Source organism: Lontra canadensis, unplaced genomic scaffold (assembly GCF_010015895.1).
Source record: "Lontra canadensis isolate GAN:19392208 unplaced genomic scaffold, GSC_riverotter_1.0 scaffold6, whole genome shotgun sequence".
In the NCBI taxonomy this organism is placed as follows: domain Eukaryota; kingdom Metazoa; phylum Chordata; class Mammalia; order Carnivora; family Mustelidae; genus Lontra; species Lontra canadensis.
This window is the reverse complement of record NW_022631000.1, coordinates 27984940-28008040: the sequence shown is the minus strand read 5'-3', so window position 1 is coordinate 28008040 and position 23101 is coordinate 27984940. Positions and strand designations below refer to the sequence as shown.

Here is a 23101-nt window from a genome sequence, read left to right as displayed (position 1 = left end):
GTAGGTTTTTAAAGAAAACTTGCCCTGGTATCAATGTTGGTAATGAAAAGGTAAATTAACTATTTCATGAGAAATGTTCCAGTGAAGGCTTCTTGCAGGTTTAAGTAAGGAGATTTAAGATAAACATTCACATTAGGCATGAATTACAGACTTTGATTAAGCATGGAGTTAATCCCCAAAGGCATGGATCTGACCTTTGTGTGGGCAAATCTGTCTTACAGCGAAAGGCTATTCTATCCACCACTGTTCACAAGAAGATTAAAAAGAAATGATATATTGATCCTCTACAAATGTTCTTATAACCTGAGTTATTGTTGCCATTTTATACGTCTTACTAGGTGACTCTTGGTATTTTAGGCTCCCTGTAGTTGGAAAAGTTAGTACTTCACCTTAATTAAGGCATATCCTTTAAAAGATCAAGGAAAGAAATCTGTTAGCCTAGTTCAGTGACTTCTCAGGCTCTTAACTGGATACTTTTATGCACATTATATGCTATTTTCTATGGAATATCTATCATCCTTTTGGAATCAAAACATTAATAGCCTTCAAAAGGTATTTACTTAAATTATGTAAGCTTTTCCACTTTAGAGCTTTTATTGCTTATACAATGTTTAAAAAAAAAAAAAGGAGGGGGGACAGAAAGTATTAAGACAAAAAACACCAAGTGATATGTTTGATGCCCCCACACATACAAATCTGATGCTTTGGATAACCTTTTCTCAATTGTAAAAAAAAAAAAAAAAAAAAAAAAAGGCTTTGAATCTTGTGATACGGACAGAGTTCCAAAATAAACTTAATTACTCAGATTACATACTGCATGGCAGTATAGTTGTCTGAAAAGATTTCTGTTAATCTCAACCAGCGACCCAGGAGCCAAAAAACTTTTTGATCATCTAAAATTTGCAGCCTTCGGTAAATCTCTATATAGTTGACTCTTGAACAACATGAGGGTGGGGCGAGCTGACCCCCTCTGTGCTTTTGCTTTGTATTGAAAATCCACATAAAATTTCTGACTCCCCCAAAACTTAGCCTACTGCTAACCAGAAGCCTTACTGATAACACTCAACATGTACATAGATACAGATCTTGTGTACTGTATTTATATAATGAAGCTGGAAAAATTAAAATCAAATACAGTACTGTACTGTATTAAAAAAATTCATGTGTTAAGTGTACCCTCACAGTTCAACTTATGTTGTTCAAGGTCAACTGTACCTGACTCAGTGGAAAAGGACTAGCATTCAAAGGCTCTTTCCTAAACATTTGACTCTTCCTATTTTTATTCTAGGCAAACAGTAGTGAGAAATGGTTGCTGAAAGAACCATTCAAGAAACAAATACAGAATAACTAGGTCACAAGAACTGAACTGCTTTGTATAAGGTGTAAGGAGCCTTTGCCCATATAGGTGTATGTTGACCTTGAATACATCACAATATCACAGCATAGTCCTATAATAGAAATTGTGCCTCTTCTGGGCCAATAAAACCTCTGAAAACAGGGTAACAGAGGCTTCTTGTAACATAATGTGTGTAGAGAAGCTGAATCAAAGTCCCAGCCAAATTTCACAACAAATTCTATCCTGGAATTTTATCAGTTTATTTTTATATTATAATTTCAGGCAATCTATTTAATGAAAGCCTTTGTAAATGGTATTTCCCAAGTCCTCCTTCAAGCCACAGTCCTTATCTTCATAGCAAAATGAAAACTCGTCTATTATTACGCACTGTATTACTCCCCAGATTTCTGGCATTTGTAATTCTCATTACATAGGGCAGTTTCTCTGATCTCACTACGTGACAATACTTTTTTTTTTGACAATACGTTTTTTTAATGCAGAGCCTAGCTTTGGGGTTTGGAGTATAATAATTTGAATCAAAATCTATAGATTATTTACCTTATTCTCTGCTTATCTGCAAAAATGTGTATACCATATATATACATCATAGGATTGACAGAATTGAGATGTAAATGCCCAGTAAACTTTCCTCTTTTGCTTTCTTACATATTATTTAAAGGAGATTGAATTTCAGCATCTGAAAACCAGAGAAATAAGTTAATCAAATAACCCAAGTATAAAAAGACTATAATCCATTTGTGTGTTTGTAATAATAAGCAAAGAAAAAAGTAAACCATAGCAGACCATTTTAAGGACATGCCAAATCTGACTTCAGCTTAATGCTCCAAGTCTCAGTGACATTAAAAAGATAAACACTATACAAATATATTTACACATGTTATTTATGGTAATGTTTTCTATATCACTCAAAGAACTGAGATTATCTTTTGGAAACGCTTTACTTTCATTATTAGAAGTTGAGCCTCCTGCTACGCAACCACCACCTGACCTCTTCATGCATCTTCTGCTAAAAACCTCATTCCCTGTTGTAGTTAGTATAAATACCACCTTAATGTATCAAGTGGTTTTCAAATGTTATTTGGGTCGGAGTCTTTGGATTGCCAGGCAGTTACTTGGAGCAGAGACAATGCGCTGAGTAACTGGCCTCAACCGAGACCTACTGAATCAATTTTTAAGTGATGAGGCATAAAAAACGACTTACAGTTAAGTCTCCAATGCTTTAGGGAGCAGTGAGGCTGGAGACTCACACAGTTGCTCAAGCCCCTCATCTTCAGTTACTCCTTTTCCTCACTCTTCAATCCATCAGCAACTTCACTGCCTTCGTCCTGGTGAAAGGTATGCTAGATTACCACCGTCTCTCTCCGGGACCCTGAGTGTAAACTAACTGTCCTTCCCATCAACTCTCTTGTCAACTCAAGCTATTTTCCACCAGCTGCAAAAGCAGTGTTCTTAAAATGTAAATCATAAAGGTAGAACAATAAGATCATCTTTAAGAATAACTGCAACGGGGGCGCCTGGGTGGCTCAGTGGGTTAAGCCGCTGCCTTCGGCTCGGGTCATGATCTCAGGGTCCTGGGATCGAGCCCCGCATCGGGCTCCTTGCTCAGTGGGGAGCCTGCTTCTCTCTCTGCCTCTGCCTGCCTCTCTGCCTGCTTGTGCTCTCTCTCTCTCTCTGTCAAATAAATAAATAAATAAATAAATAAATAAATAAATAAAATCTTTAAAAAAAAAAATAACTGCAACGAATAGACACCAACTACATCAAAATTCAGTAATTCATAATGATACTTAGAACACAATCCCCCCAAAATCACTTTGGTTACCTTTGGAGGATGCCAGGAAACCAGTTTCCTATTTTATATACACATCTCTCGACTTATGATGGGGTTACATCCTGATAAATGCCCCCAACATGGAGATCCTTGGATTTAGGAATAATTTCAGAAGAGGCACCCAATCGTAGTTTATCTTCAGAAATCATTTATTTGATATTTTACAATTTTAGGTAAATCCTCAGGTACTTCTTGAGCTCTTCTGTAGTCAGCCTCCAAGGTAGCCCTTAACCATTCTTGCCTCCAGGATTCTGTATCCCTGTGTTTTCATTCGCACCCAAATTGAATAGGGCTGACTCATGTAACCAGTAGGATGTTGTGGAAATAAAAGGGTGACCTTGCAGATTAGTTAGGTCACAAAAGCCATTGCAGCTTCTGCCCAATTAAACCTCTCGAGTTTCTGGTCCTGGTCTTCTCTCCTGGTTGGCTGGATGGTTGGTTGGTTGGTTGGTTTTCCTCCAATAGAGTTACTCACATCGCTTTAAAAAGGTCATTTTGGATCCTGCCCTTCCCTGGCTTGCCATCCTTGCAACCTAGAATCCTCTATACATTTAATAAATATCCTTTACACGTATATCATTTTAATTCATGGATAGAAACACTAGTTCCAGTACTGATTCTAGAAGTCCTGAAAGATTATCAAGTATGTCCAGAGATTGACAATGAACCTGTGATGATTTTAGCATTGCAGTATTTTCTAAAATCTGAACACTCACTTGATATGGAGAGACAGTGTGAGTGACAGAACAGATAAATCATCGTCACTGGAGAACACTAGACTGAACTATTTCTAGATATCTAGAAACCAATTCCAAGTGTCAAGTTTTATGCTGGTTTTTTAAAACATTGACAAATTCTACAGATTATGAAAAACTACCTAATACATTTTTTTTTCCCAAGGGGAGTGGGAATCCCTTAATTAGACAACCAAAATATGGCAAGAAGCCTTTATTTTCATACAAGGTGCCACCGCAGGTAACCATCAGAGAACACACTGCTCTTTACAGATACACAGAACTGAAAAAAGCATTTTAGCATGCTGCCTTACTGTATACAGAAAACTGGTGAACAATTTCAGACACTACAGTTAGGAAATTAAATGGGTTAACGCCGCTTGCCGACAGGTTTATGAATCACTCAGCAGTGTTACAGGATATCTTCACCTGAAAGCAGAATCACAATCACTCTGGCAGTCTCTGGGCCCTTCTAAATAAAATGCAGGTCTAGTGAAAGCTATGACGTGCAAGCGAGAGAGAGATACCCTGTCCCATCCTGAAGAGCCATACTGGCACATTTTCAGAGTCGATAACAGCCATTTTAATTAACCTGACTCTCCCTTACCACGTATGCTGGCGGTCGGCAAAATTAAGAATTTCCGACAAGAGCTGAGTAATGAATAAGCCTAGGGTTAACAAGCAGAACGCTGTCCACATAACAGAACTGCTACTTCACAACTTTTGCCCAGTTCTCACCTGTTAGTCTTGCAAAATCCCCTCATCTGATGAATTCTAGCAAAGCTTCTAGCAATCGTAACAGACCTTTCCTAAGCCAGCTCGAGATACTAAGTATCAGAAACAAGCGCCTGTGAAGTGGATGTGTCCATGGGAAAACGGCAGCGTTTCTACTGGAGGTAAGTGTCCAGTTTCCTCTTGATGTTGTCAAAGGAATCTGCTCCCATGTAATCAGCCTGGCCCTGCTCCCACCGCTCCTTCCGTTCTTCTGAGGACACAACAGGCTGGGCTGCAGCTGGGATCTCCCCAAGGGACAGATGTGATACAGCTCCTGAGACGCCTTCCTAAAAAGGAGAGCATAATCACAGACTCCTTGAGAGCTGCAAATCAGACTGTTTTAAAGAACGCAAGAAGTTGAAGGTGAGAAAAGCCAGGATGAATTATCATGCAAAGTAGCATAAACTGAAAAGTATTACATGAAACGAACAAAAGACACAAAAATACAAGGGTCATGTGATTTATTCCTAACGAAATGAAGACTTCTGGACTCAGTGAAAACATTGGGAGAACAAAGTAAATTAGGGTCAATGTTTAAGTTCTGCATACCTTTCTACAGAAGCCACAAGAGAAAGCCAGTGTATAGACCAAGTCTGAAAGCTGCAAACAGTTCATTAGAAAGTGTAAGATGGACAGACAAGGGAACACAGTCTCACGATCAATTCTCGATCTGTGTGGGCTCTGAAAGGTTGAGAACTTAAACAAAATGATACCTCAGAGGCTAACCTTCAGAAAGCACCTAACCAGAGAGCCACACCACATACACAAGTTGTCATGTTATAAAAGTGGGAGCTAAATGGTTTGAGACTATGCACCAAACTTATCTGCCTGTTCAAGCTTGTTATCAAGTAGCATTTACTCTCGTAGCTCGTGTTAATTGGCTTAGTCTTGAATAGCTGTTTAAATTCCCATCCCCTTCCCTTGGTTCATAATTCTCAGTCCTTGGGTTGTGGAAGGAACAAGTGAAATGTGTAGGAAATGGAGCAAACCTACTCTACGTTCAGTCAGAATCTCATTACATATAGAAAGGCAATTAACTTTGATTGACTGTAGAAGAATATCAAAGCTATCCTTCAAAAAGCTCTGAGGTGAGAAGGTACTAGAAATCGAGAAAAAGGAAGGCGAATGAATGCATACAGGTATTGCTTTTAACAGAGAAAATGGAAGAACAAAATTTTTGATTATTGGTTTTTGTTGCTATATATAGGTCAGTATATGTATATATAAAGATGTTCAAATATATTGAAACTCCAAGATATTTGGGCAGATTCCATGGGGAGGTTTCATAGCTGAAGCAACATAAGTCCTTACCCTGGATTAGCCCTGCCTTTGCTTTCACTTGCAACAGCAATGATATTGGGAGGCTTTTCCAGAGTTCTTTTTTCATAATATTGTTCGGAAGGTAAGAGTCTTGCAGACCTAGATTTGAGTCCCCGTTCTGCTTTTGATGAGTATGTTATGTAACTAAGAGAAGTTACTTCTTTAAATCTCACTTAATCTTAATATACAAAAGGACATAATAACAGTAACACTTACTTGACAGTAGTCCTAAGGGTTACATAGTAATAGCTAGCTTTCTTTACACACTTACTATGCCAGGCAATGTTCTGAGTACTATACAAAGTATTATTTCATGGTCCACGTAAAGCAAAATAAGAATCTTAGTGTATATTTCCCTTTCTCCATTTTATATATTGGTACAAGTGCTACCAAGTGAAATGGCTAAAATCTCTACCATGGCGAAGAAAGGATCTCTTACAACCTTAGACTCAACTGTAATTCATCCATTCAGTTCTGTTCTTTGTATCTTAATATGTAGCAGAGAAGTGTAACTTCTCATCTTCTTCCAATTCTTCCAAAAGAACAAACCTCAGAGGAAGACATTTAAACTTGGAAAAGAGGCTAAACAAGTTGCTGTTAAAATGTTAATGTCATCTTCCTCTTACAAGGAGACTTCTTTTTCAAGATTCTATGTAACCCTAAGAGCAGAAGGATGGCAAACCAAAATAATACTAGAAAAGTATTTGCTTTTGCAAGTGATTGTTCTCAATCATGTTATGGTAATGTTCACTGAAAATACATTCTTCTAAGCAGATAGCAAAAATAAACAATATGTCTATTTAAATGTTTGTAGTTTCTAAAACCTGAAATAAGACATTCTTTATACTTTAGGAATAATCTCAGAATCTTAGGATAATGGGCTAAGAATTCTGTACATACGAGATACAGATATATATGTGTGTATACACACACATACTCTCTCTCTCTCTCTCACACACACACACATACATACATATAAACCTCTAAAGTCCTTTCTTACGCACTCAGATTTAATAAAATTTGCTACAAAATCTACAAAGTCTTTGCTGACAGTATTTCTTCCCTGTAAGATGGACATTTCTTTTTGCTACAAATAACACCTCCATTTAAAGTACCACTAAACACTACCTCTACCAGTATACCAAGTTTAAAAAACTACAGCATTAAATTGCCTGAAAGAAAAAAACAGAACCTACCACATTTAGGTATGAGTGGGTGTCTTTGACAAGGCCAAATTGTTGAAGCAGAGGTAAAACGCTGGTGGTGAAGATGTCCCACCACAGGTTCAGAAACTCTGGATGAGTCATGGTAGGATCATGGGACTCACTTTTGACACTCTTTGTGCTAGGATCGTAAGTATAATTCCATGGTTTGATTCGTCCCAGGAAATGAACAACTTTGGCATTTGCACCAAATCTGCCAAGAGAACACAAGTTGAAACCATCAGTGGATTCTGAGCACTTTGTTTTGTAGCCTTAATGATGCACCTTCCACTGGAAATAGTGGTTGGAAAAAAACTTGAGCTCACTGAAAAAATTTTGAGACCTATTTTTGAAATTATTCATTTGTACGTTAAATGTATACAAAAATCCAAAAGTAGCAGTGGATCAGTGCAACAAACAAAACACCAATCCACTGTGGTAGGAAAGGCACAACCACCTGGGAAACCATTTGGTATTACCTAGTGACACTGGAAACGCTTGCACCTCTGACCCAGACGCTCGGCTCCTAAGAACAGACCCGACAGGTCTTTCCCATGTGGAACCAGAGACACAGCCGAAATGTTCATAGCAGCAGTGCTGTTTGAAACAGAACTATAAACCACCTGAGTGACCGGATCTTCAAGCTTGTTCAGCAAGGGTTCACCCCTTTTCCCAATCTCCCAATCTCCACAGGGGAGTACACTTCCCTGCCACCCTGATAATTAATTGGGTATGCTCACAGAACCTGCCTTTGCCAGTGAAATGGAGGAGGAAGCAACAGTGTGTCTAAAACAAAACAAAAACCTGCCTTCTCTCTGAGGGACCTCTGTCAGCAGAAGAATGCATGAGACCCACGGAGTGGATGTGAATCAAGCCTATGGCCTAGCTCCCAAGCCTGCTGAGATCATCAGAGCGGCTCCAGGCTTGCCACCAATATACCAGCAAGAAACATACTTACTGTTGAATGTCACTGAGATTTTAAGATTATCTGTCTATTTTGTCATTCTTAAAGGACAACTTCTGGTATATTCAGATCAGGGAATAAAATATAGCAGTGAAAATCAACTAGGGCTACGCACATTATGTAGCAAATGGATGAATTTATTAAATATTCAAACAGAAATTCATACATATGAATCCACTTATACAGGGCAAGACAAAACAAAAAAAGTACTATTTAAAGACTAGAAAACTGGGGGGGCCTGGGTGGTTCAGTGGAATTGGGCATCTGCCTTCGGCTCAGGTCATGATCCCAGGACCTGGGATTGAGCCCTCCATCGGGCACCCTGCTCAGAAGAAGGTCAGCTTCTCCCTCTCTCTTTCCCTCTGCTTCTCCCCCTGCTCATGCTCTCTCTCTCAAATAAATAAAATCTTAAAAAAAAAAAAAGTAGAGAACTGTAATCAATATATGTGTCATGATGTTGGTTATCTCTGTGGGAAAGGGGAAGCTGTGATGGGGAAGGGATAGACAAGACAGCTTCTAAGGTACTAGTTGTGTCTGATTTTTTTTTTCTTTTTTGAAGAATTTTTTTAATGGTTTTTTATTTGAGACAGATATATATATATATATATATATATATAGAGAGAGAGAGAGAGAGAGAGAGAGAGAGAGAACACAAGCAGGGTGAGAGGCAGAGGGAGAAGGAGAAGCAGACTCCCTGCTGAGCCAGCAGCCTCATGTGGGGCTTGATCCCAGGATGCTAGGATCATGATCCAAGCTGAAGGCAAATGTTTAACCATCTGGGCCAGCAAGGCGCCCTGGTTGTGTTCCATTTCTTAGCTTGGATTAAGTAAAAAAAAACAAAAAACAAAAAAAATTTTATATACCCTTTTGTTTATATACTATATTTCATAATTTCTTAAAAAGAGTTGAGTGGTCCCATTCTGGCTGGAAGGAAATCTATGTACATAAAGCCACATAATAAAAGTGAATACAACAAGTGCCAAAAGAAAGATGGGAACAGTGAATGCTCCGGGAATGCAAAGGCAGGGTGGTCATGAAAGGTCAGTTCTGTGGGGCAATGACTTAAAGCTTGTACAACAGACAGGAGCTGGAGTGCCACGAGTTCTAGGTAGGGGAAGAGCAGGTATCAGGTAGTATATGAGAGTCAGACCGAGGGTACTCCCACTGGAGCCAAAGACGAAACTCTGATAGGGAAAAGGAAAAATGGGATGGTTCCCTGGGCATTGGGTTCGAATGTCAGATGTTAGTGGATTTATCCTACAGGCAACCAAAGTGGTGGAGCATGAAGTACAGACTGAAATGATGTAAACTATTCCTGTAACCTTTCTAATCTTTTAAAGTTTTTTTGTTTTGTTTTTTTAAATGCCAGAGACCCATTACATAGCTATCATTATCTGAGAGTTTCCTATGTTTAGGGCCCCAATTTTTTTTAAGATTTTTTTTATTCATTTGTCAGAGCCAATGAGTGAGTGAGAGCATGCACGAGTCAGGGGAGCAGGAGCAGAAGCAGGATCCCTGCTGAGCAGCAAAGAGGCCCATGCAGGACTCCATCCTAGGGTCCTGGGATCACGACCTGAGCCGAAGGCAGACACTTAACCGGCTGAGCCACCCAGGCATCCTGGGCCCAAACTTTTTTAAGGGCATGACTGTGAATAATTAACAGTCTAAAGGTAGATCTTACTAACGTGTTAACAGATGCTGCTAGAGGCCAGGGGGTCAGCCAGAGCCATATAGCTATTAGGTGGGTACAGCCATTAGGTGGCAGAAAAGGGATTTGGTACAGTTCTGCCTTTCTCCCAAGCCTGCGCTCTTACCAATCCTCCCATTTTGCCACTCCAAAAGTATGCAAGAAAAATAGAGCCTTCTGTAAATTTCCTCCCAAGACTGATGGACACTACCACAGTGCCTTTCTTCTGAAAATGAAGTAGATACTGGAAATCCCCAGGCTGACTCTTCATTTCATATTTTACACACACACACAAAGTACTCTCAGTTTTATCCTTAAAGGGTAACGCTCAAAATTTGTGCACACAGGGCTATTAATTAAATAAGCAACTATTACATACGGTCAGTGCAGGACCCCAAAAGATTTTCACCCAAACAGGGAAAGGAGTCATCTAACATAAAAATGAGGAATAACAGCACAAATGAGCAACAAGCAGGGCGACCCGGCAACGCTGACACGAGGGGCTACGGGAACGAACCCCCAAGCCATGAGTGCAGGTGCGGATTTTCAGAAGAGGCTTTGTGCGGAACAGGGCCCAGCAAAGACCTGGGAAAGACAGCAGGTGAAGGTAACAAACAGCCTTCAACAAACGTTCCAGTGGTGATGGGGAGACCCATCCCAGAGACCGGACAGTTGCGTGTGTTTTGGGGGTTGGCAGGACCTACCTTGTCTGCAATACCAACCCGTCTGAGACCAGAACAGAGCACTCGCTTCCGCCTTCTCAGACATCCCGCCTCCTCACTCATCTTGCCTGGAGCAAGACTACTTGTTTGCTCCTCCTAGAATAAAACTTGACTGGTAGGTTTCAAATCCATGATTTTGCCATATGAATGTCCTACAGTCGTCATAGGAGAGTAACAATGCTAATTAAAATAAAACGTGGCCAGAACATAAACGCTATTCCTTGAACTAACCTGCTTCCCGACAGTGCACACGCAACAGGAGTCACAGAACAGCTAACACCTACCTACTGAGTACTTATGTGGACCAGACATGGCTGACAATTGCATGTTTTCTATCCCAGTTAATCTCCAAAACAACTATGTGAGGAAACCAAGGCATGAAGTAGTTCAATAACTTGTCTAAGATCAAATGGCTGGTGAGTGACAGGGCTGGGCTTCCACGGAGGCAGTCTGGTTCCAGAGCCAAGGTTCTTAGCCACAGCTAGGCTCTCAGTGAAAGACACTCCCAGAATTGGAAGGACGTCATCTGAGAGTGCATCTGTTACTTGAGAGATTAATTCCCTGCCTACAGACGGTCAATCTGAAGAGTGGAAAGGATGTATCTAATGAGCCCTGGAAACACTCCAATTATAGTCAAGGACAGAGCAAGAAAGAACCAATAGGAAAGAAAGCTACAAAACAAGCAAGCTGGCACTGCCCAAGACAGACTGTTCTCACAAGGGTTTAGTTTGCGCTAAGGTAAGGGAAAGGTGGGGAGAACAAGAAATGGATGGTGGCGCTTAGGACCAGCAGCTGACCCCTACCTGGACTGTGCTACACCGGGTGTAAGGGCCACCCAGCTCCTCTCCAGCACCTCACTCCCGGATCTGAGCCTTTAAAGCTCATGCAAAGAAGGGCACGATGGTCTGGCCCCCTGCAGAGCTGCAAACACTGCCCAGTGAGACAGAACCCCCAACTCAGCTGACGGCAGGAGGGGACACTTCTGCCTCTGGGTCTGTCTGTGCCCCACGGTGGCTCAGGGGCCTCTGCAACCTCCAGTTAGCGACCACCCCATATGGTTCAATGCCTTCCCCCTGCCATGTCCACAGAAACCCCATCTGGGGACAGTCCACAGCCTGTACCTCACTGGGGCTCAGGCCTGGGCTCCACCTTCATGAAGCCATGGCCCCGAGCATCTCTTTAATCTAAATCATCAACACCCTCCGTGGCTAGAAGAAGAATCCTTCCTCCTCAAGATTACCTTCTTTACCTATTCTACTGTTACCACCGAGAAAACTGTACCCACTGGAGGGTCCTTTCCTAGACTGAGCAGTCTTAGTTTGAAGACAGTCCTTGATAAGCCTGTTTGAGGTAGAAGCAGAGGTCATAAGGGGTCCTAAATGTGGATGGAACGGCCCTTTGTGCCCGAAGCCAGGGAATTCCTTGGTGCCAGTGAGATGGGGGAAGGACGAGAGCAAGTGGGATGGTGAAGATGTCACATAACCACCCAACAGCTACCCAAGTTTCGGCAAAAACAAAACAAATCATACAATGCACAATGTGACTAGGTCTCCACTGTGGCTGGGAGGACTGAGGAACCGACCAGAAAGTGCTCATGGGGATTCAGGAGAGAGACAGCGGAGAGATGCGGGGATGCGGGAGACAGGAAATAAGAAAGACGGTGGGGCATAAAGAAGCCACGTGCAGGCTTCAGAGGTCATGGGGTCAAGGCCATGGTCAGCCCCCTACTTCTGTACAGTGAAGCATGGGAATTTTTTTAAGGGATCAAGGTATTCCTTTAACCTAACTACCACACACCAAACTGATCTAAGGAAATGAGTCAGGGTAGGAGAAAAACAAGTTTTAGAACAAGGATTCTTTGGGAAGCACAGGCCTGGTTGAGTCACTGAACATGGAAGGTTCTGGCCAGCCCACAAGCCCACTGACAGTGGGAGGGTGGGGCAGGGTGCAAAGGAAGGCAGCTGGTAAGTGGGAGACATGGGGCTCTGATAGGAAGGTGGGAGGGAAAAGCAGACAGACATAAGGTAGTCATACACAGCAGTGTTCTGGAGAGCACCTAGGGCTGCCCTTGGCTTGGTAGAAGGGATGCTGTCAGGCCTAACACTGGCCACCTTCTATGAAGGTGTGTGAGTTACATGGGTAAAACTATATAACTGTGCTCTAACTGTACAAACAGAACAGTATTTATTTACACAGCAAAGTAGCCTGAAGGGCTTGCTCTATTAGCTTTCATAATAAAACAGTTTGAAAAAAAGATGAGCAAAAGGTCTCACTGTTTTTGTATCTAGAATTTCAATTAATCTAGATATGAATTTCATGTAATTATTTTTACCTCTTAATCCTGCTTCCTGAGGAATGTTTTTAAAAATCATTTTCTATCATTTTAATCAATTCTACTCTTACATTTTGTTTAATTTTTAAGAATTTTTTTTTATTAAGTAGGCTCCAAGCCCAGCATGGAGCCCAACACAGGGCTTGAACTCATAACCCCAAGATTCAGACCTGAGCAGAGATCAAGAGTCACACACTTAACCATATGAGCCATACCCAGGGGTGCCTGAATTACTCTCCAATTATTCATGAAAATCCAAAATAACTGTATCAAAATGAAATAGGAGAACAGGTCCTAAGTAAAAAGGGAAATCACTTTTTTGCTTACAAGAATATTTTAGCCTAAATGCAAATTCGGGCATATTTCTTATAGAAAGTAAACTCAGGGTATTTTTGTTTTGGCTCTCTCACCATAGGCCACACACAGGTACCACCCAGAATCTATGTTGCCTGGCTAAAGGCAAAATAGTTAGCTGACAAATAAGAAGGGGAAATACTGATGTCAAAAGATAAAGTTCAACTGACCTCCACCCAGAACAAGGGTAATGGGAAGATTCACTGACTCACTGCCTGATTTATCCATCAAATTACCAGCCAGGAATAAAAAAAAAACAAAAAACAAAACAACACTGGGTACATATTACAATTGTCTCTAAATTACTAAGAGCCATTCATTCTGACCCAGTAATGGGGATTTGTCTCAGCTTGCATACATCTCTTAAAATAAGTGTTCTAATTTTAACTTGATAGAATCTCAAAAGAGACGTCCAGATCACAAGACATAGTTTGAACCTGAGCCAGCAATAATACTGCTTATGTTAGCCATTAAAATAATCCCTGTGACCTGATGTTACCAAAAGATCAGATAGAATTTTCATGACTAGTTCAGCAGCTGGTAACGTGTGGATGAGACTACAGAAGTGTTCAGAATGGAAACGGAACCACCCCGTGACAGTGTGTACAGGAACCATTTTACGTCTCACTGAGCAATTTATTTGGGATGTTCAATGACGAGCCAAGAAGAAGAATCACAGCACGGCTTGTGAGACCTTTCTCTGGGAAATGCAGCAGCAGGGGTCAGCCAGCCTCCACCCACCTCCATGACTCATGTTCCCCTGCACAAGGCCGCTCACTCCTGCACCGCCTCCTCAGCCTCGCTCTCCTGCACAGTCCCTTCCCTACTACCAGTCAGCCCCCTTCCCCTCTCACCCTCAAATTCCTCCTCTTACCCAGCTACTCATGGTCTACACCAAGCGTCATGAGCACAGTGCCCAAGGGGTGGGCTGGCCCGGCAGAGGAGGAGTGGATCTGCTGAGCGTAAGGACCGCGGAGCACAAGTGAGCACATGTCGCATCACCAAAAGACAGCTGCCACCTAGCAGCAAAGAACTGTGGCCATCACGGATCCCTCCTGACTTTTCCCTGCCTTTCAAGCTAAATAACCCTCCCACTCATGCCTGGACATCACAACAACAACAATATCCAGGCGTGGACTTTAACCACCTAGACCAGGACCTAGTCAACTACTGCCCCTGCCAGAGTGGCGTGGCCTCACCCAGTAGGCCAAGGACACCCCACGACTCCAGGCCACCGTGGAGACTTTCCTAGGGACACCCTGTCAATCTCTGTCCCTCCTGGCTGGATGCTTGCTGAACCATTCACTCAACCAAAAAACACGTCCGCCTGCCTTCTTCTGTGTCTACATACGTTGCCTTCCTTCACGTTACAAGACCAAGCTGTCTTGGCTCTTACCTGATACCAATCTCTCCACCTGCACTCCAGGACACACGTCCTTTCAGCTACCCCAGGACCAGACTCCAAAAAGGCCCCCTTCAGCTTTCTGCACGGTTAGAGCGCCCTACTCTTCTTGACCATTCCCATCAACAGACCACTATGCTCTCACATGTCCCACCTTCGAAAAAACCACCCCTGCTACCCTCTCTGAATCCCATATCCCGATCTAGCCACCAGCCCATTTTTCTGCTCCCTCTCAAAGAAAATGCTTCAGAAGAGTTTTCTACATTCGCCGTCTCCAATTCTCCATTCTCCTCGATGCACTTCAATCAGGCTTGTTCCTACCACTCTACCAGACATGCTTTTGTCAAGGTCACCCAGTGACCTCCACATTCCAGGTCAGGGCCAGTTCTCAACAACATCATCTGATACAGATGGGTCCCTCCCTCCTGCCGGGAACATTCTCTCCAGCTGGCTTGTGCAGCACCTCACCTTCCTGGGCCTCCTCTTGCCTCACTGTTCTCGGTCTCAGGGCCCTGCTCCTCCACATTTTCCTGTTTTAGGGCTCAGTCTTCAGGACTCTTCTATCACAGTCACTCTCTGGGTGACATCAGCCTGTCTCATGGCTATAAACAGCACATCTATGCTGACAGTCCCAAAGGTCTGTCTCACCTAGACCTCACTCCTCAACTCCCCACTCCTGCATCTACTCACCTACTCCCCATCTTCCCGAGGATGCATCACACGCCCCTCAAATGTAATGCATCCCAAACTGGATACATTCAATCCATCTCTGGTCAAACCCTGTCCCCACACACCTGCTTGGCCCCATCTTCCCAACTACTTAAGGCCCCAAACCTTTAACATGTTTAATAGTCACGGACATCTTTCTCCAAATACCTTTTTTCAAAAGAATTTGAAAATCTAGGTTTCATGTGAAATTCCCTGATTTCTAAGCACTAGTTAGAAAAAAAAAGAAAACTTTGTAAGGAAGACAGAACGTATCTGTGGGACAGAGAGAGAGAGTGTGGCCCAGCAGTCTGAGACCCGGAAGACAGTAGGTCTTCCACTCAATCCACACGCCTTTGCCCTTCCGTGAGCTCCATCTCCCCCTGAGGACATTTCTCACTCGGGCCTCTGCCCAGAGATACCACTCCTCATGCCTTTTTGGCCCACCGTCATGGCAGCCTCTAATGGCTGGGCTCAGTCTGATGGGGAAGCTTTCCCCTTAGTGATAAAAGTGAAGTAGGGAAGTGGAACAGGCAGCAGTAAGAAGAGAGGACACATCGCCTGATAAACAGAGAGGAGGTTGGAAGCACCAAATGGCCATGCTGGACACTGGGGGACCTGGGGCCCAACAGGGATTCCTGACACCCACAAAAAAGGAATAAGACAGCTGGGCAACCACTGCTGGATTCTCCTCTCACACTCAAATCATGACGGACCATGCCACGTGACATCCGGGCAACTCTCCACATGTAGGAAGTCGTAGGCTAATTAAACTAGAGCGCCCTCATTCAGCTGTGAGCCCCTGCGTGCCACGGGCCTGCCAACCAACTAAACGGGTGAGTGGACAAACAGACAGCTGACGAAATAAGACAGATCCAAACTCTGAGGCCTCAGTGTTTTAAGTGAAGATGTTAAGAGTGTGAAAGTAAGGAACACAGAAACTCTACGGCTTCAGTGACGACAACAGTCACAGTGGGGAGCTGGACCTAAGGGTATCTCAGGGATCAAGGAAAAAAATCAATCAAATCAGAAATACATGAACACAGAATTCTGGATGCCAAAGGTTCATTTCATTTTTGGAAAATACTGATTTTAAAGAGGTTTGATGGGGTCTTAGTGAATAAGCCCCATTCCTGAAAAAGAACAGTGGATACAAATATTCTCAGAAGAATTTAAAGCAGTAAGGAAATGGAGAGAAATCTTTTAGGTTTCTAGACACACTTTCTGAGACTAGACCAGGACAGGGCTGAACTCAAGATCATATCTGAACTCAAGTAAAAAGATAAAGTTAAAATATTTTGAAATTATTTAGTAAAACAAGCTCTGGTGTCAATCAATAGGGCTAATTAATTTGGCAACTCAAAGCAATACCAGAGAACTCTTTCTCTTTCCTTTGGGCCCATTTAAATGGCACAAAAGGCCATAAGCAGGTTTTAGTCAGTAGATAGAGTAGAAAACTGAAATAGAGCTAAATGACTGATTTTTAAAAAGGCTGATGAGATTTTGCCTAGAGCTATGCACAAGCCAGATTCTAACCTACATGAATAAAATAGGCCCTCCAGATGAAGAAAACCAAAAAGAAACTCGTATTAACTAAAAGACTACTATTTCCTAAACATTATGGTAGGCACTTTCAAAATATTTCATTAAGGAATGCATTTATGGGGCGCCTGGTTGGCTCAGTGGGTTAAGCCGCTGCCTTTGGCTCAGGTCATGATCTCAGGGTCCTAGGATCGAGTCCCACATCGGGCTCTCTGCTCAGCAGGGAGCCTGCTTCCCTTTCTCTCTCTCTGCCTGCCTCTCTGCCTACTTGTGATTCTGTCAAATAAATAAATAAAATCTTAAAAAAAAATAAGAAATGCATTTATGAACTTGTTTCTCAATTCATATATTACAAATTACCTTAAAAGTTACTAAATCAAGCATTTCAGCTCTCAAATTATGCTGTGTTAAAGACTATCTCCTATTACAGAAAACAGCACTAATTTTGTTTTTCAGAAACTATGTTTGAGAATTCATTCACAGTGGTAAAACTAGTGTTTCCTTTAGTGTTTCCTTCCCTATATCCAATGGTATGTAGGTAAAGGTATGAGAAATGTTGCCTTCATGGCTCAAATTCATTTGCCAAATAAGGCTCATATTCGGCCATCCTTTAGCAACAACTTCACATAAAACTACAAGGCTACACTGTCCTAAGTGCAGCATGTGTTTGAAGATACCCATGGTTCTAAGATTCTGGGGCAGCTAAATACTGCCTTGGTGACCTCATCATGGCACATGGTTGCCTGGATCTGGTAAGACAAATTTTCACTTGCTCCGCCAAGCCCAAGTCGCTCCAAAGCACTCCACAGTCTCTCATTCTACTTGCCACCACCTATGTGCCATCCTAGGGGAGGCCAGCACGCCACAGGGCCACCAAGTCCTGGAGACCCCTGAGGTGACTGAGCCCAGCAACAAGGTGTCCCATTCATGACAAGCTCCCAGAGGCCCTCAGGGTGATCCGTGGGGGAGCTATGGCAGCCCGAGTGTTCATAATCATCTGCTTCAGCTTAAAAGATTGGGTCACAAGCTGACATTCACTTGGAACAAAAATGGGATAGAACTGTCTTTTACACCCTTCCCAATGGTATGAAAACTGTGTCTGGAGGTGGATCTCTGCAAGAAAAAAAAAGCGTTTTCCAGTAGAGGAAGGGAAAAAGGAGTTCTCTGATGGGGTTTCAACATTCTCAAATAGGCAGCAACAGGGTGAGAGAAGCAGCACTCTGAGAAGTCTTACCACAGAAGCGCAGAGCAGACACCCCCAAGGGCAGGCTGCACGGAGGCAAGGAGCTTCTGTAGGGCCATGAGGCCAGCTGAGGGGAGCTCATGGAGGGAGCTGCTCCCAGCCTCCCCAGTGCATCATATACCTTGCATTATGGCAATAAACCAAGGAGATTTCCAAAATTAGCACTAATTTGTTGAGCCAGGGAAGAAGAACCATCCTAATCATTTTGATCATTTAGACCTCAAACTGTTTTTCCAGGAAATTCATTCAGAGGATATAAAAACTGGGTTCCTGAGAAAGGGGACCTGGTTGTAGCAAGTAAGTCTATCACCCCTTCCCACGATAAACCTTCACTCTGCTCTACGGGCTTCTTGTTCTTGTCAAAACAAAATAAAAGCAAGCAGTGTCTGTGCAAACCAGGCAACTGAAAGGTACAGTGTGTTCAATTTTGGTGTTGGGGTGAAAATCAGATGGAGTCCAAATGACCCGCAGGGGAGATAGTTGCTAGGCACCGGGGGCCACATTACATGAAAGAAAAACACAAATCTCTGAACACTGGGGTTAACTGTGTTTGGGAACGGAGACCAACTGGAAGGAGATGAGATTCATGTCTCCCCAACATTTTCTCCCCAGGACATGCGCTCACTGGGCAGCATTAAGGGAATGGTGGGTGGAACTGCTCACACTACTAATGATCCTTTCCTCTTCACCCTCTCATCGTTTTGCTTGCTCAATGGAGTCTAGTCAATTACATTAACCAATCGCCTTATTATCACAAATTCAGTTCTACAGGATGGAGATATCACGGTTTGCAGGAGCACTGTTCAAAGCTGCAGCGTTAGTTATGAGGCAATAAGAATGAAAAGAATCAGGCCCCTATTTCCAGGACAAGACAGGCTGGTACTTGACAAGGCCAAGGACGGAGAGACCCCCCCCCAAAAAAAAAAAAAAAGTTTTTCCAAATCCACCCCTTGATAGTGAATCCTGTTCTATTTGTATTATTACTCAGATGACAGTTGGTATATTTGATAGTTTGCCTGCTTCATTCTAGAGAGGGAAGACAATCAAGAGGCTGTAATATGTTGGAGACATATGCCAAGAGAACAGGGAGGAAAGAACACAAGATACTTATAATCCTTATCTGGGGGAACGCTGACAGAGTTTGACCAGAAAAGAACAGAAAAGGAAACACTTCTGCCATGAGAAGCCAGATGCGCTCATTATTGTGGTGGAAGACATAAAGAGAGGACTCTGGATAATGAAATATGAGGAGAGAAAAGCCCTTTGTTTTCTGCTGGCTCAGGAATGCCGGTGCGGGACAGAGACTGCAGAGCCGAGCCCAGTTTTGCTGCTCACGGCTGTGTCTCAGGATCAACCTGACAGCTTGGCTGCCACTCAAGAAACCTGAATCATCATCTTCATGCAACAGAAATGAGTCAGCCCGGGCCCTGTTCAGTGAGACCAGCCCTGCAACTAGGCTGTATTAACTGCTGAATTAGAACCACACTGGCACGGGAGTTGGGGTGGGGGGACACAAACAATACTGCCAAAACCAAGATGTCCACCGAGATCTTTATGCCTATCTGAACTCGCACTGTCCTCACAACAATTCTGTGAGGTAGGTCTGATTTTCCTTGTCATTTTGCATATGGATAAACTGAGGCACAGGGCTAAACCACTGAGTAGGTAAGTGGCAGAGTGAGAACACCCCCTGCCTTTCTGGCTTCACAGATTATGCCTACTGCTAGACCACATCGCCAACTAAAAGGACTAATCATGTGACTGTTTACTGAGTGCCCTCTTCTACCCACCTCATAGGATTACCTCCCTTAACGATCATGACTAGCTTTGGAGGACACTGAGGCAGAGAAGTTCGGTAACAAGTCTAACTCCTCCTGAGCTAGAAGTTCAGGAACCAGTCACCAACCAGGAAAAAGCTCCTCTAGAATGTGAACGAGGGAGCTTGGCTCCACAGCCCTGCCCTGGACCAGGACCGCACATTGTGGCCAGCATCTTGCTTCATCTCCACAGTTACCACAGAGAAAGCTGTTAACGTCCTCATTTTAGAGGTATAGGAACTGAGGCTTAGCAGCCACTATGACGCAGAAGCTGGGTTTGTGCCCGCTACAGATTCATGACCATGACAGAGGAACGATTGAACAGAGGGTGTGGCACCCCAAGAACAAACGGGAATCTTTTCCTGTAGGGTGGTTAAGTGCCCTCGGGGTTACTCCGAACAAAGTAACTGGTAACATCAAGGCCTTTCCCCACCATAGCCATGTTTCTCATTTGAGAAAGACTTCCCTCCAAATTCCCACCTGCTACTGCCCTCAGAATGACCATGAGGGACCCCCCCCCCCAAACCCACTCCCCTGCCTGACCAACCCCAACAGCAGTTAAACCATTTGCACTTACGCTTTAAATGCTGGGAGGTAGGAGTATATAGAAACGCTGCTTAGGTTATAAATAAATGGCAGGTGTTTTCTGATATCTGTTGTTGCCCAGCTGTTAAAAAATGTGTTCAGTAAACCCTGGTCCCCACCTGAAAGAAAAAGAAATGAATTACTGTCATAAACTTCAGAGACAGGCCAATAATTTTATAGGAACACATAGCTGGATCTTTAAAAATAGGTACGGATTCCATTTTTAAAATAAGAAACTCTGTGTTAAACCTACCAAAGCCATTTTCCCGAGTTAATTCATGAATTCAACAGGTATTTTACTGAGCAGCTGCTATGTGCCGGACACTGAACCAAGCACTGGAGAGTCAACAGGGAACAGAGAAATGGCCATCATCTTCATGAGGGGCAGGGCACAGGAGGGAGAATACACTGGTACCAGCAAATGAGAAATCAATAAGCATCACCACAGAGGAGGAGGAGAGAGGTGAAGTGCTGGGTGCTACAAGGCATGTGGAAGTGGCTCAAGAACATGTGACGTGTCAGGAAGGCGTCCATGAGGAGGCTGACAAATACAGGGGGAGAAGAGGAGAAGGCCAGATGGTGTTTCAGGCAGAACAAACAGCATGTACCGAAGATGTGAGGTGGGCAGGAACGTGAGGCTGTGGAAAGACCCGGAAGCTGGCCTGTGTGCCTGGACTGCAGCAGGGGAAAGGGTGGGTCTCAGAGATGTGGGAAGGGACCAGATCACACAGGGCTCAGACTACATGGACTTTATCCCCAGTTAAGGATTTTGGACTTTAAGAGGCTATGCGGGCAGGGGCGGGGGTGGTAAAAAGCAAAAGAGAGCAAACTGGGTTAATGGAATGGTCTTCCAGAGCCCCAGCTGTTGGCTCATCGACAGAGGCCCAGAAAGACACAACATCTTGGTACATTCTCCTACCACTGACCAAGCCTCTGGACAGGTCCAGGTCAATCATTACTGGGACCAAGGTCAGCCATGACTACATAGCATAGCGTCTGCTTAGCCCTTGGGGGTTCCTGATCTTTATGCCTTCCTTGCAAAGTGACAACCATGGCCATTCTTTCAAAAGAAACTAAAAGTATCTAACCTAAATCATAAACACACAAGTAACCAAACAAGTCAGTGTGCCACCTCAAAACATATTCTGCCCCATAACCCATGTCCTTTCTCCATACAATGAAGCATTACTCAACAATATAAAGGAAAGAACTACACATACCCACAGCAACTTGGAGGGATCTCAAGAGAATTATGCTGCATGAAAAAAAACGAGTTCTACTGTGCCAGCTATAGAACATCCTTTACACTATGAAATTATAAAGAGAACAGATTTGTGGTTGTCAAGGGTCAAAGAGGGGGAGAGAGTGGAGGAGAAGCGGCCATGGCTCCAAGAGAAGCATGAGGGGTCCCGGTGACAGAACTGTTCTGTCTCAACTGTGGTTGTGGTCACACCGAACTACACATGTAATAAAACTGCATAGAAAACCCATACACAGGGGTGCCTGGGTGGCTCAGTGGGTTAAGGCCTCTGCCTTCAGCGTGGGTCATGATCCCAGGGTCCTGGGATCGAGCCCCATGTCGGGCTCTCTGCTCAGCAGGGAGCCTGCTTCCTCCTCTCTCTCTCTCCCTGCCTCTCTGCCTACTTGTAGATCTCTGTCTGTCAAATAAATGGATAAAATCTTAAAAAAAAAAAAAAAAGAAAGAAAGCCCATACACATACACACAACACGCCATACTCTTGAAACTACTGAAATCTGAATAAAGCTTATGGATCGTATCAATGTCAATTTCCTTTGTGTGGAATTGAGATGTTATCATGGGGAAACCTGGTGAAGGATACATGGGAACTTTATGTATTATTTCTTACAACTGCGTGTGTACCCACTATTCTGAAAATAATTTTTTTGTAAGTCTGAGGATTAATGTGCTTAAAATACAAAATATGATGAACTGTTAGCCATTAGATTCTAAATTCTGCAAGGACAGAGACTATGGCTTTTTGCTTTTTACTGTAATTCTACCACATAGCAGAATGCCTTACACATACACAACCTATTTGTGGGACGAATGCAAGAAACTTGAAGATGTTCTCTAATAGCAGAGAAGCTGAAAAAACTTGACTATTCCACCCAAGAGGAATGGTTAGTACATTATGCTATACACACTGGTGGGAATATTATTCAGCCACTAAAACTAAGGGCTATAATGACCATCAGTCCACCAAGCAATATAAAGATACACAGTGACAGACATCGTTATCATAACTAAGAACATAAACATTCAGACTGGAAGAAAATAAATGAAACAACAGTCATTGTATAAGGGGACTGGTGTTACAGATATGCTCTCCCTGACTTTTCCTTAGTAAAGCCGTATTTTTGTTATTTTAAAATAATAGAGGAGGGACAAGAACAAGATTGTGCCAAGACCTTTTGTAAATATTCTTTACCTGTTAATTTATCTTCATTACAAAATATACTGTAAAAAAGTATGTGTAGTTTATAAAACATTAATTATAAAACTCTATCC

The 23101-nt window shown here is 43.0% G+C and overlaps 1 protein-coding gene and 1 long non-coding RNA gene across 4 annotated transcripts in view; both read right to left on the bottom strand.

Moving 5' to 3' along the window:
- Positions 1-1803: 1803 nt before the first annotated feature.
- LOC116864662 lies at positions 1804-2858 on the bottom strand. The gene is made up of 2 exons (XR_004382060.1): positions 2559-2858; positions 1804-2033 (listed from the first exon to the last, which is right to left on the bottom strand). It is a non-coding gene; the product is annotated as an uncharacterized LOC116864662 (long non-coding RNA).
- A 1622-nt stretch (positions 2859-4480) lies between these two features.
- GYG1 (glycogenin 1) overlaps positions 4481-23101 on the bottom strand; it is a 32752-nt gene continuing 14131 nt past the window's right edge. For 2 of the 3 annotated variants that reach the window (XM_032852440.1, XM_032852441.1), the window contains exons 5-8: positions 20564-20690; positions 7213-7432; positions 5246-5296; positions 4481-4983 (exon numbers count right to left, since the gene is read on the bottom strand). In XM_032852440.1, the coding sequence (XP_032708331.1) occupies positions 4810-4983; positions 5246-5296; positions 7213-7432; positions 20564-20690 (572 nt within the window). In that variant the 3' untranslated portion in view covers positions 4481-4809. The remainder of the gene's footprint in view (positions 4984-5245; positions 5297-7212; positions 7433-20563; positions 20691-23101) is intronic. The other variant, XM_032852439.1, reaches the window with a different exon arrangement.